Source organism: Adiantum capillus-veneris, chromosome 18 (genome assembly GCF_014529385.1).
Source record: "Adiantum capillus-veneris isolate H3 chromosome 18, ASM1452938v2, whole genome shotgun sequence".
NCBI classification, from domain to species: domain Eukaryota; kingdom Viridiplantae; phylum Streptophyta; class Polypodiopsida; order Polypodiales; family Pteridaceae; genus Adiantum; species Adiantum capillus-veneris.
In genome coordinates this window covers 53487947-53501467 of record NC_140948.1, presented here as the reverse complement: position 1 = coordinate 53501467, position 13521 = coordinate 53487947, and the positions used below count along the sequence as shown (strand labels likewise).

The following is a 13521-nucleotide window of genomic DNA, read 5'->3' as shown; positions in this document are numbered from 1 at the left end:
CTGTTGTGAAGATGACCACTTTGCGTGTTTTGTTTGCCATAGTGACTGCTCTTGATTTGGAAATGGACCAAATGGATGTACATACTACTTTCTTACATGGTGATGTGGAAGAAGAGCTTTACATGAAGCAACCCGAGGGTTTTGTTATTCCTGGCAAGGAACATTTGGTATGTATGCTCAATAGAAGCTTGTAGGGGCTGAAACAATCATGTAGACAATGGTACAAGAAGTTTGATCGCTTCATGCTTAAACATGGTTACAAAAGAAGCCATGCAGACCATTGTTTGTATACCAAACGTGATGAGGATGGCAGCCCTATCATACTTGTGCTCTATGTTGATGATATGTTGATAGTTGCAAAGAAAAGAAGCATTGTTGATGCTCTTAAAGGACAACTGAAATCTGCATTTTCAATGAAAGACCTTGGGGCAACTGAACATATACTTGGAATGCGTGTTACAAGGCAAAGAGACAAGCGCCTATTGTATTTGTCGCAAGAAAAGTACATTGACAAGGTGTTGGACAGATTTAACATGGTTGAAGCAAAGGCTCTTGGTGTGCCATTACAGCCATATGTCAAGATCTCCAAGGATGATTGTCCCAAGTCAAAGAAAGAAGCCAATGACATGCAAAGTGTGCCTTACGCTTCAGCTTGTGGCTCACTTATGTATGCTATGGTTGCTACTAGGCCTGACATAGCCCATGCAGTGGGAGCTGTGAGCCGATTTATGGCTAATCCAGGCAGGTTGCATTGGGATGCAGTGGAGTCCATTATGAGGTACTTGAAAGGGACTAAAAACAAATGCCTTTGCTATGGTAAGTGACCATTGGAGTTGAAGGGATTTTGTGACTCTGACATGGCTGGTGATGTAGATACACGGAAATCCACAAGTGGCTATGTGTTTACTCTTGCGGGAGGCGCTGTTTCATGGTGTTCTGGATTGCAAAAGATCGTTGCATTGTCTACTACAGAGGCTGAATATATTTTAGCCACTGAGGCTTCCAAAGAAGCCATTTAGTTAGCACGCTTATGCAGTGAGTTTGGTTTGCCTGCCAAGGCACTTATGCTTGGTTGTGATAGCCAGAGTGCCATATCTGGCAAAGAATGCCATGTTTCATGCACGCACAAAGCATATTGATGTGCGGTATCACTTCATTCGAGAAGTGCTTGAGGATGGCCTTATTACATTGGTTAAAGTCCATACATCACAAAATCCAGCAGATGCTCTCACTAAGTGCTTATCCAAAGCACAACATCATCTATGCATAGAGATGGTGGGAGTCACGGAGCTTAAAGGTACCATTTATGCCTTTTAAGTGGGAGGTTGTTGGGTTAAAGGCCCAAATGGTCCCCTTTTGTGTATAGTTTAAAGGTTATTAACCTTTGGCTAACTTTACATTGGTCCTATACATTTTAATAAAGGGAATGTGAGTTTATTTATACTCACTCACTTATTCCCCCAGCCATCGAGTAGCGCTCTCTCTCTCTCTCCCTCTTCGTTTCTGCTAGCGCCCTCCACTCTGCTTGCACTCGCCCCTCTCTAAGGTGCACACCCTTCACTCCTTCGCGTGCTCTTTCTTTTGCACACACCCCTTCGCGCTCATCAAATGTGCAATGAACAAACACAAGAGTGGAATGCAGTGAGTGAGAGTGCTAGAGAGAGAAAGAGAGAAGACACGACACCAGATGGGGTCCCAAACCCCCCCTCCAAGGGCCCTCCTCTCTATTGCTAGAGAGGTATTTGCTTTAGATTGCACAAAGTCTGGTACAATGCTTCTAGATGCTGTGGGACTTGATGATGACTATGTCGATGACGACGATGGAGACTGTGACGATGACGAAGGTGTTGTCGTCAAGTCCGGCATCTATGACGATGGTGACGAAGGTGTCGTTGTCAAGATAGGGATCTGTGATGACGATGACGATGTCGATGACGACGATGGCATTAAGGCTAAAAACTGAAAACGCTAGATGCTCTGCTATGGATCTGCAACTGTTGCACCGCTACAAGGCTGATCTGCAACCCGAGTCGAGCAAGGGTTGAATGCAAAAACGTTGACTGGTTTGATTGAAAACTGCAAAACGCTAGGGCTGTTTTGGGCTGAAAAATGTCTACTGGCAGATTTGCAACAAGATGGCACTTGTGGCAAGGATTTGCTACTGAATCGGGTCGGATCTGACGTGGCTAAGGGCTGAAAAGCAAAAACGGTAGGCTGCTGGGCTGAATCTGCAAAACGCTAGGCTGATCTGGCTAGAACTAAAAATGCTAGGTTGATTTGACTGTAGGTGTGTTGATGCGGCGAGGATCTGCAATGGGAGTATGGGTTCTCGCGAGGCTAAGGCTGAAATCTGAAAACGCTGGTTTGCTGGTGCAAAAATGCTGGTCTTCTTCTTGAGAAACGCTAGGGCTCCTGGTGAGGTGCTGCCTATCTGCTGTGGTGCCTGCCTCCCTTTGTCCATGCCTCTTGTGCCTTCTTCTGTAGCGCTAGGTCTTCATTTATAGGAAATGGATGTTGGGTAGGGCAAGCTTCCCAACAAACTTACAAAAAAGAATTCCAAAAGTCACTTTTAATAAAATGACTTTAAGAGGTGTTTCACACGCGAGGTCGGAAACTGGAACCATGCGGTGGAAAATGCTCATGCTAGGTACTGTATCATGATGCTAATGATCCTGGGTTGTGCAATCAGAGGGTATGTAACTACTCTAAGTGCTTGGACATGCATGGCCTGCGCAGAGGCTTACAAGGTTGCCATAACACTTCCTAGGCTACCTAAACCCTACATGTAGAAACAACTTGTCCACGTACACATCATAGTTACAGGGAATGTCCATTCAGGTCCTCGTTCCCCGTTCCCATCCTAATATCCCGTTACGGATCCCTGTTCCGTGTTTCAGACGCGAGTATCCGATACAGGGAATGACAGATGTGCACGTGATAGCTACCCTTTGATAGGACACTCGTGCGGTCGTGTCTGCTATTCCTTCTGGTAGCCTTGACTTTGATATGATAAACTGGATGCATGGTAAAACTGTAGGGGTTTTGGAGGTCATCTCCTTGGTTTCCCTGTTTAGATCTTGTGAGGGTTTCTTTGTGGCTGTGCTCGGCCTTGTGAGGGCTTTCTAGATTCTAGGCATGTGATGGGATGTTCCAAATATGGTCGGCCAGCCACTTGTGGCCTTTTGCTGGGCACCCTATTTCTTCCCAGTTTTTCATATTTTCTTGGATTTTTGGTTGAGGGTTTTTATCTATGTGGGTCGGGCATTTTTGCTGCTCCCTTATATATAGAAAGGGAAAAAAGGGTGTGTGTGTGTGTGTGTGTGTGGTGCCTCCATTCTGGCATTCTATTCTGCAGAGCTTTGTAGCCTCTTGTTGGTAGTTGTCTATATTGTGTAAGTCAAAGTTACGTGGAACACGGAACCGGAACGGGCACGGGATCCTTGTGGAACGAGAGAATGGGGAGGGGTCCGGAACGGGAACGGCGCGGAACGGGAGGCATAAAAACATGCAAATAATGCAATTTTAAGCTCTGTGTGATTGAATAGAAGTAGTATCAGAGTCCTTTGACTCTTTAACACTCACAAAATACTTGATTTGAAGACCGTTCAGCCTTACTATGGCAAACGTGTGTCGTGTAGACTTGAGAGCTTGAGAGGGGAGAGAGAGCTTGAAAGTTGTGAGAGAGAGGGGGAGAGCTTTTAGCCTTGTAGAGTCTAGACTTGAAAGCTTGAAAGAGGCTAGAGCTTGAGAGTCGAGACTCGAGAGGGTAGAGCTTGGGCTTTGGCCCTTGAAAGCTTGTGTGCATTGTGAAGGTAAGGGGTAGGGGAAGGGACATTTAATAAGGGGAAGGTTCACAAGACAAATCACCCAAATCTGAAAATCTGCCCATTCCCAACCATTCCGGTATCAAATGCCTCTGCGGAACATCTGGCCTGTTCCGTGCCATGTACCCCCCCACCCCCCCTCCCCTGCCGGAACGCCGATCCGGCATTTCCTGCCCTTGGGGTGGCGTTCCACGGTAACTATGGTACAAGATTATAGCTGGCCAATCTATGGCCAATCATGATAGTAGTAAGTGAGAAAACTAAAGTCCCTCGACTTATGTATGTAGCCACAATTGTCAGTGCTGAACTCACGTCACATGAAAGGGTTCACTCGGCCATGTTAAATGTGTGAACCAAAGTATTGCAAACATTTCTCTAGCGTGCACAATATGTCCGCTGATTAGGCCAATATCACCACATTGTATTATACCTTGTTCTGTTCTATGCTTTAAGGGACTTTTACTTGCTATGTGATTCAAAGCTTGAAGGATTTTTCATGGATAGATAATTTTAAAAGGCATTTTATTATAAGTAGTTAATGTTTTTGATTGAAGCAGCATCTTGTATGTTTTGCAGTGGTGGCTATAATCTGAAAGCTGGGGCAGGCTCAATGATTGAGTTGATGAAGTTTGACATGGGAGGTGCTGGGGCTGCTTTGGGGGCTGCAAAAGCAATTGCAGCAATACGTCCTCTTGGAGTTGAGGTAGGCAGTCTCTGCATTCAGTGCTTTATCAACTGAACATAAGTATACTGTTTGAAATCAGGGTTGTTAGGATATAAGCTTGAGCTCATGTGTTTGTAGTGCTGTAATGAAGGTACACTTTGTTGTTGCTGCTTGTGAAAACATGGTAAGCGGCACAGGCATGAGGCCTGGAGACATACTAACAGCTTCAAATGGTAAAACCATAGAGGTATGAAGAAGCACATTTCACGCCAAGATTTAGTACAAAATGTTATGAAAGTAATTAATATTTTTTTTCATCTGAATTAGGTTAACAATACAGATGCCGAAGGCAGACTCACTTTGGCTGATGCTTTAGTGTACTCATGCAAGCAAGGAGTCCACAAGGTTCATTTCCACCATTATCTATCTTGCTTTTTTTGTTGTCTAATCTTGCTCTAGTTAGTACATGAAGGAATGGTTGCTTCTATGCTGGCCTATCAACTACTGGATGAGTGCATAGCAATGAAGCCATCCCATGAGTGCTTAGTGACCTTTTTTGTTCACAACAATGTTTAGTTGTGAGGTTTTGCTTTCATAAAGCTCTCTCTCTCTCTCTCTCTCTCTCTCTCTCTCTCTCTCTCTCTCTCTCCCCCGCGGAGATTACAGCAGAAGATCAGGACTACTCTACTGCAGCATGGGAGACGCCCAGTCAGAGTACTGACCATGGAGGACATCAACGAGATTTGTTAGCGACTGATGTTGGACATCATGGAACACTGACGGCAATGATGATGATGATGTTTTTATCCTCTTGAGCCCTTATGAGATTGTATCTTTGTTTTTGCTAGAGAGCTCCTAGTCACCCCCCCATAGTGTCCTACAATTTTATTCGAGCTTTTTTGGTTTCAGTTTCAGTTTCTCTTAGTTTCTTCCTTTCAGTTTCAGTTTCTTTCATACACTTTATTAAATTCTCTCAAGATGTATTTTTTTGGACCTCATAGGTCATTTTGGCCTTTTGAAGACGTTTAATATAACATTTCGTCTCTCTCTCTCTCTCTCTCTCTCTCTCTCTCTCTCTCTCTCTCTCTTTCATGTCACGTGCGCACTTCACTTGCGCCACGTGGACACGCTTCTACCATAGTCTAGCATGAGTCTTAGCTTAGAACTGAGCCTAGCACCTTTGTGAGCCTCTAGTAGGACGTGCATGCGCATGCCGGTCACACTTGCATACTCTCTCTTGCACGGGAACATTCATTTCATCATGCAAGCATTTTACCGCGTGAACCACCTCTTATAAGTCATTTTATTGGAAGTGACTTTTGGAATTCTTTTTGTAAGTTTGTTGGAAAAGTAGGTAGGGCAAATTGCTAAAGATCTATAAAAGAAACCCATTGGGCACTCTGGAGAAGCAGAAGAAGCAGGGACACAAGGAGGCTGGCAGGCAGCACCTCAGCAAAAGCCCTAGCGTTTTCTCAAGAAGAAGACCTAATCAGCTTGGCGTTTTCAGATTTTAGCAGACAGCCCAACGTTTTCATTTTTTAGCCTTGACGTTGTCGTCGCCGCCATCGTCATCGTCGTCGAAGTCCCTATCTTGACGACGACACCATCGCCATCGTCATTGCAGATTCCTATCTTGACGACACACCTTCATCATCGTCATCGTAGTCCTGGAGTTGACGATGACACCATCGTCGTCACCATCGTCGTCGTCGACATAGACCGACAGTACCCGTCGTCGACATCATCGTCTTCGACATAGACCAACAGTACCCGTCGTCGACATCACTGTCTTCGACACAGAACCGTTGTCGACTTCATCGTCATCGACACAGAACCGTCGTCGACTTCACCTTCGTCGACAAAGACCCTTAGTACCTCGTCGTCTTCATCGTCTTTGACATAGACCTCGTCATCGACCTCCTCGTCTTCGACATAGAACCTCAATACCTCAGTATCCCTACAGTACCTCAGTACCCGGTACCCAGTACCCATTAGCATGAGCATCTCAACATTTAGTCATTGTATCAGCATTGTGCAAGAATAAAGAAAGTACTTGCTCTGGCAACAGAGCAAGGGAGACCTTGAGGGTTGGGAGAGAACCAAAAACCTCTCCCAGTTTTTTTCTTGAAGAATCTTTGAGTCCTGACTATGGACTTACGAGATCCCACCTTCATTGTCCCCCCCCCTCCCCCCCCCCCCCAATTACCTCTACAGAGACTTGGGGTCAGTACTCATCATCTTTGTACACAGTTTCTGGACAGCCGCCCCTTCTCGACCCCCCCGATCCATGCCCACATACATGTGCTTTTTTCACTGCTGAGATGGTGAAGAAGGCCATTGACAGGATGAGGATTGGGAGAGCATATGATCATGATGGCTGAGCATTTCATGCATGCCAGAGATCTACTAGCAGAGCTTCTAGGAGTCATGTTTAATCGTGCCATGTGTGAGGGCTTGCATGATACTTGGAGTCTATCTATGATTGTATCTATCTTCAAATCAGGAGACCCTATGGAGCCTGGGAATTATCGCACTATCATGATTGGACACTCATTGGCACGGTTGTACGCATCCATTCTTGAGTAGCAGCTGAGTAGATGGTGCAACTGGGCAGGCAGGGTTCAGGAGAGGTTTTTCTACTCTTGACCATATCTTGACACTCAGGGCCATCATCGAGGAGGGCAAATCCAGTGGGAGATGGATCTATTGTAGCTTGGTGGACTTCCGTAAAGCATTTGACACAATGCCCAGAGCTAGATTGATGCGACGATTATAGGAGATGGGAGGACCCACAGAGCTCATTTGGGGGATCATGGCATTGTACATATCAGTAGTAGGGCATGTACGCACCTCAGAGGGTCTATCTACACCGGTTCACTCCACTATTGGGGTGAAGCAGGACTGCCCGCTCTCTCCTACTCTATTTGGTATGTATGTGGATGAGGTTTTTGACTACATTGAGAGAGATAGGGATAGAGGTGCACCGCTGGCAAGGACATGGATTCCCCTATTGTTATATGCTGATGATATTGTGTTGATCTCCGACTCTCCGGAGGGGATGCAACGTCACTTGGATGCTTTGCATAGGTTTGCCCATGAAAGTGGTTTGTCTGTCAACCTTGGTAAAACCAAGGTCATGGTATTTAACACCACCCCACAATGGATCGGGAGGTCAGCGCCCACATTCACATACGGCCAGGAGACGATTGAGTATACAAATGCTAACGCTTACCTTGGAGTGGTTTTTAGTGGACGAACATTTTCATCAAGGAGAGTAGCAGAGGCTAGATTGACGAGAGCCCATTTGGCATTGGGAAGATTGGAGAGGATGTGTTCATAGGTTCAGTTTCAGGAGCCTCGGACGAAGGTTTGCTCTTTGACACTTTGGTGGCTTCTGCATTGCGCTATGGAGCTGAGATCTGGGGGCCTTCATTGGATCATCACGGGAGGACAGGTCGCAATGATGGATGGGGGACATGGAGAAGCCCCTAGTCTCTATGATCTCGCGGCTCATTAGAGCCAAGGCTTCAATACCACGTGCCATTATCCGAGCAGAGCTAGCTGCCTCCCCACTAGTGGTTGAGGCGCTCACCAGGTCTGTCTCATTCATACACCGCATGTGGGAACTTCCCAGAGACAGATATGCCCGCCTTGCACTTGAGTCCTCTCGACAGTTAGCCATGCAGGTAGACACAACATGTTGGTATGGGGAGATGCCATCATGGTTCCGAGCGCATAAGTTCAGTATAGATAGATTGCCCCCCTTCCTGTAATCATTGGATACACCCTCCTTGACTCTTACACAGTCCAAGATCACTAGGCTCACCCGCCAAGACCTGACTCAGCTAGAGACCAGGAGGACATGGATATAGCCAGCATAGGAGTTGGGTACGAAGATGGCTTTCTATAGAGAGCATCTTTTCCAGCTTACGGCGGATGGTTTGTGACGAGGCCCAGATACATGGACACCACTTGTCGTGTGCTATTTGCCAGATACACATCTTCACACCAATTGCGGATCGAGACTGGGAGATACAACGGAGTACCAGCAGAGGCCAGGACGTACCCCTTGTGTGACATGGAGCCTGAGACAGAGTTACATTACACACGCCACTGCCCTTTCTACTACGAGATACGAGGCCACTTTCACTGCTTGTTTAGAGAGGGCTTTGGACCACTCTCCAAAGTCATGAGGTACGAGGATCAAAGATGCCTGGGTTTGTTTCTGCTCGAGTTGCGCAGACACAGAGAGCCTGATGAGAGGAGAGGTTAGCCAGTCTCAGAGACACATCATAGACTTATTTAGAGCAGACACTTTGACACTTGGAGGAGCTACTACCACAACAGATCTTGTCGCCTCACATCAGAGGCACATTGATCGATCGAGCGATTGAGTTCGGGAGATCGAGACGCCCACTACGGAGGACTACACAACATCTACTGAGGCTACATCAGAGGATTCAGATCACTTTGGCCTGACATGCTCGACACCTGGTCAGACTGCTGACCATGGATGAGATTGATGAGATCCGACAGCGACCAATGCTGGATCTCTTGTGACTTGTGATTTAGCTATCTCGGCTAGCTGCTTAGTTCACACTTACCAGCTTAGGATTTCATAATATTTATATTTATCATTTTGTCATTTCATTTTGTTGCTCTTTGTATCAGATCCACCACATTGTAACGCTCTGGTCTCATAGGTCATTTTGGCCTTTTGAAGACGTTAATATAACATTCCATTTCATTTCATTTCATTTCTCTCTCTCTCTCTCTCTCTCTCTCTCATGGAGGTGATTTCTATCATTGAAAAACACCCAATGTTGAGCGTGTTCCTTCAACAATACAAAAGTACAAAACTGATACAACTGGACTTGACAATGGAAGGGCTGATAAACTGACACTAGTGAATAAACTGATACAATTGAGAACCTTCAGGGGGAAAACCTCTTGTGAAGAGAATAAACAGTGCCCTACCAACTAGCTCAGCAGGTAACTCCATTGAGGATGGCAAAGAAGCCTCATGTCCAATGTTAGAGACACCGACTAAGGACAACCACATGAAGCAGTTGAAGACAAGGTCCGAGGATGGGTGAGAAGAAGCGAGCATGACCGGTATAAGCTATCCAAGCCAGGAGGGGAAACTAGGACTTTGGAATTTCGAACACTCCGAAGGAGAACTTCTGTCCAACGTGTGTCCAATCATAATAGTACCGTAGTTTCCGGGCACCATAGGATCCCTTGTCTTGAAGATAGGCACAATAGCACTCTCCAAGTCTCAAGTAGACCCTCACACATGACATGATTGAACAGAACTGGAAGAACCTTTGTCAGCATATCTCTAGCATGTATAAAGTGCTCTGCTACTGGACCATCATGATCATATGCCCTTCTCGTCTTCATCGTGTCAATGGTTGTCTATACAATCTTAGTGGTAAAGAAGGTACTCGTAGATGGGCATGGCTCAGGAGGATTTGGAAGGGGTGTATGTCTAGGGACCATATATAAGGATGTTGCATACTGACCCTAAACATCAGGGGAGTAATCATTGGAGGAAGAGGTGAGTGCTCATGAAAGAGATACCATGCCTCTCCTGAGTCTCTACTCAATAACAACTAATATAAATCTCTCTCCATTTGAGTTGGGAATGCTCGCTTCTTCCGTCGCTCAAGGCGTCGGCCGAGATTGTTTGTGATTGATGACCCCTAGGAGAAGATCCCTTTGAAGTTGTGCTCTCGTCTCTCTGCGTTCTTCGTCATACCAAGTGTTCTAAGGCATGCTCGCTCCCAAGACGACGTCTCTGCTCAGACTGAGTGTGTGGGCATGCCTCTGCTGCTGCAGCATGCGGAGTCTCAGTTAGCAAAGTGGTGATCTCCTCCACTGAGAGTCTGGCCTGGTTGCTTTACATAGGCGACTATAGATCTCCTCTGTATAAACAGAGTCAGTCTCTGGTGTAAACGTATAGCGGGTATGTGTTCTTCCCGCCCGACATTTGAGCTGTATTGTATTGAAAGGAAACTGAAAATGTAGCATGATCCACTGCTACACCCACTAATCTGGGTCCTATTATGAAATCCTGAATGCAAGGGATGAAGCTCGGCTGTGTCAGGACATAGTTCAGTGTGTTGGCCCCATATCTGTGTGGGAAGTACGTAAAACCGGCTGCTGTTGCTACAGGAAATTGTTGTAGGCCATTAAGTATGGCCAATCCATGTGAGGCCTCATCTCCATCAGATATCTCCCGTACTCGGTGTACTCCTCGTCTTGTGAGTGTCTATCAAGCCCCATATGACTGATATCTAGCTTTCTCAGTATCTCATTTGAGGTATCATAAAAAGTTGTACGATGATTTCTTGTGCGGGCATTAAAGTCTTGCAAGAGAATAATGTCACCATCTCTGGAAAATTCCTATATGTCCTCGTCTAATACAATGAAAGGGGATTGTTCTCCAGGTGCGGCATACACTGATGTGCCGCGGGGGGGGGGGGGGGGGGGGGGGGGGGGGGGGGGGAGTAACATATAGCAATCTACACGAATTTGTCTATCTCAGCTCTCAGTCTCACCCACATGTATATGTCTCTGAACATATAGCAATGTACAAGAATCTGCCTGTCTCAGCCCTCAATCTCACCCACATGTATCTGGCTTGAGCATCTCTCTGAATAATGAGAGAGAGAGAGAGAGAGAGAGAGAGAGAGAGAGAGAGAGAGAGAGAGAGAGAGAGAGAGAGAGAGAGAGAGATGAAATGTAATATTAACGTCTTCAAAAGGCCAAAATGACCTATGCGACCAATAGGTTACATGTGGTGAATCTAAATACCAGGTCTGGGTACAAAAAGTACAAAGAACTGAAAAGAAAATAGTGGGTAGGGGTGGGGTGAAAGCTTATACAAAGGGAAGACAAAGGGTGAGCTGATACAATGGAGCTCTCTGACAATCGAGGCATCATATACATATACGCCAGTATCCGGGACGGCTCCTATGCCACTCCAGTATGATATGGATCCTCTGTCGATATCTGCGTCGATATCGAGAGGGCTTCTCATGTGTGGGCTATCCAACTCTATCGCCCGGTCAAGCAGTATGCCTTTCGTGTTGTTATGCTGTGGGGATTGCTCGAACTCCTCTGTATGTGAGTGAAAGAAAAATGTGATCTTCAGCTGTCGCTGGATCTCTCTCATTTTGCTCCTCTTCAAGAGGTCCTCTCTGTGTTTGCGAATCTCCAATAAATATAATCCGAGGCATCTCTGATCCTGGTATCTCATGACTCTAGAAAGTGGCCCAAAACCCTCTCTGAATAGACAGTGAAGGCGGCATCGTATCTCATAGTATATGTTGGGTTAAAGGCCCAAATGACCCCTTTTATGTACATTTTTAAAGGTTACTAACCTTTGCCAAATTCACATTGAACTTGGCCACTAACTTAAAATGGTCCTATACTTTTAATAAAGGGAATGTGAGCCCATTTGCTCACTCACTTATTCCCCTCTACAAATCGAGTAGCGCTCTCTCTCTCTCTCTCTCTCTCTGCTATTTTGCGTTCCCTAGCGCTTCACTTCTGCAGCATATTGCTTTCGCTCCAAGCCTCAAGGCCTGCACATCTCCTCATGCTCTATCACTTGCACACACTACTGCGCGCTCATTAACTGGTATCAGAGCCAAATTAGGGTTTGCTCCCAAACCTGCAAACGTTGATTTTCAGCCAAGGAGGTCAACTTTCACGCGAGATTTTGCAATTTTATTGCCAAAGGACTCGTCCTCGGACACGAGAGGGCTCTCGGCAAGTCAAATTGACCTAAAACAAGCTGAAATTAGGTCAAAATCAGCAAATTACAGGTTATGACAGCAAAATACAGGTTTTGCAAATCATGTATTAAGGTGTGGGAACATCTTTATTAGGTCCTCGCTACCCGAAAACAAAGAAATTGCCGAAAAACAGGTCCCAAAACAGGTGTTTTCAGCAAATTTCAGATTTACCCAGGTTTTTGCAAGTGTATTTTTGATGCATCTACTTTGAGGAAAGTGCAAACCAATGCAATTTATGCATATTTGACAAGTTTTGGCTATGTATGACCATTTGTGGCTCAATTTTTGTAATTTGATGCTACAAATTGGGGCTTTTGCTCATACATGCTTCTAAAGGTTGTGCATTAGCCTTATGTATGTTTTGTGAGGCTAAAAACAACTAAAATTGTTGTTTTTGAGCACAAATTCACTCGCTGAAATTTTCTGCGCATAAATTTCGAAAATTGTTTTTTGTGCGTAAATCGACCCATTTTGCCTCAAATTGCTTTTGTGACATTTGGAGCTGTAGTGCACACTTCTGTGAGGCTATACTCTGGTTTTGATGCATTTTGCCTAAAAATTCAGCGTATTAGCCCTCTTATTCGTGCAACTATGGCCTCATCTTCTTCGGATGTGAAGAATCTCTTCGAGATTAGGAGGTTCGATGGAACAGGTTTCGACCTTTGGAAAGATAGGTCCAAGGAATCCTATTTCTTAAGGATTGTGAAGGGGCACTTGAACAGGTAAAGCCACAGAATATGATGGATGAAGCATGGGTTAGCGTGAATAGGAAGGCAGTTACATACATTAAAATGGCCATGATCGATGAGACAGTCATTGTTTGAAAGGTCTCACAAATGCTTTTGATGTGTGGGAGAAGTTAAAGGCGATGTATGAGAATACAACGCCTGTTAACCAAGTGCATTTGATGCGAAAACTTCTTGGCATGCAACTAGATGAGTCCAAGAGTGCTGCAGAGCAATTGTCGTGGTTTACAGGTACTTTGTCGCAGTTACAGGATTCAGGTTTGCCTCCTTTTGATGATAAGTTGAAAGCTGTCTTCTTGCTTATGACCTTACTTGATTCATGGGAAACATTGGTGGTTTCACTGTCGAATAACCCCAATTTGACCTTTGATGGTGTTAGGGGTTCTATCTTGAATGAGGAAATCAGGAGGAAAGCAGGTGGTGAGCAAGGCAGCTCTGCCAACATGGTTAGAGGCAGGACATAGAAGAAGAATGTCTATGCA

General features: G+C 45.4%; 1 protein-coding gene across 1 annotated transcript in view; it reads left to right on the top strand.

Moving 5' to 3' along the window:
* The window catches only part of LOC147435668 (leucine aminopeptidase 1-like), a 48835-nt gene that overhangs the window by 12696 nt on the left and 22618 nt on the right, over positions 1 to 13521 (top strand). The window contains exons 5-7 of the mRNA XM_086488663.1: positions 4401 to 4527; positions 4640 to 4735; positions 4816 to 4893. Coding sequence (XP_086344789.1) covers positions 4401 to 4527; positions 4640 to 4735; positions 4816 to 4893 — 301 coding nt within the window. The remainder of the gene's footprint in view (positions 1 to 4400; positions 4528 to 4639; positions 4736 to 4815; positions 4894 to 13521) is intronic.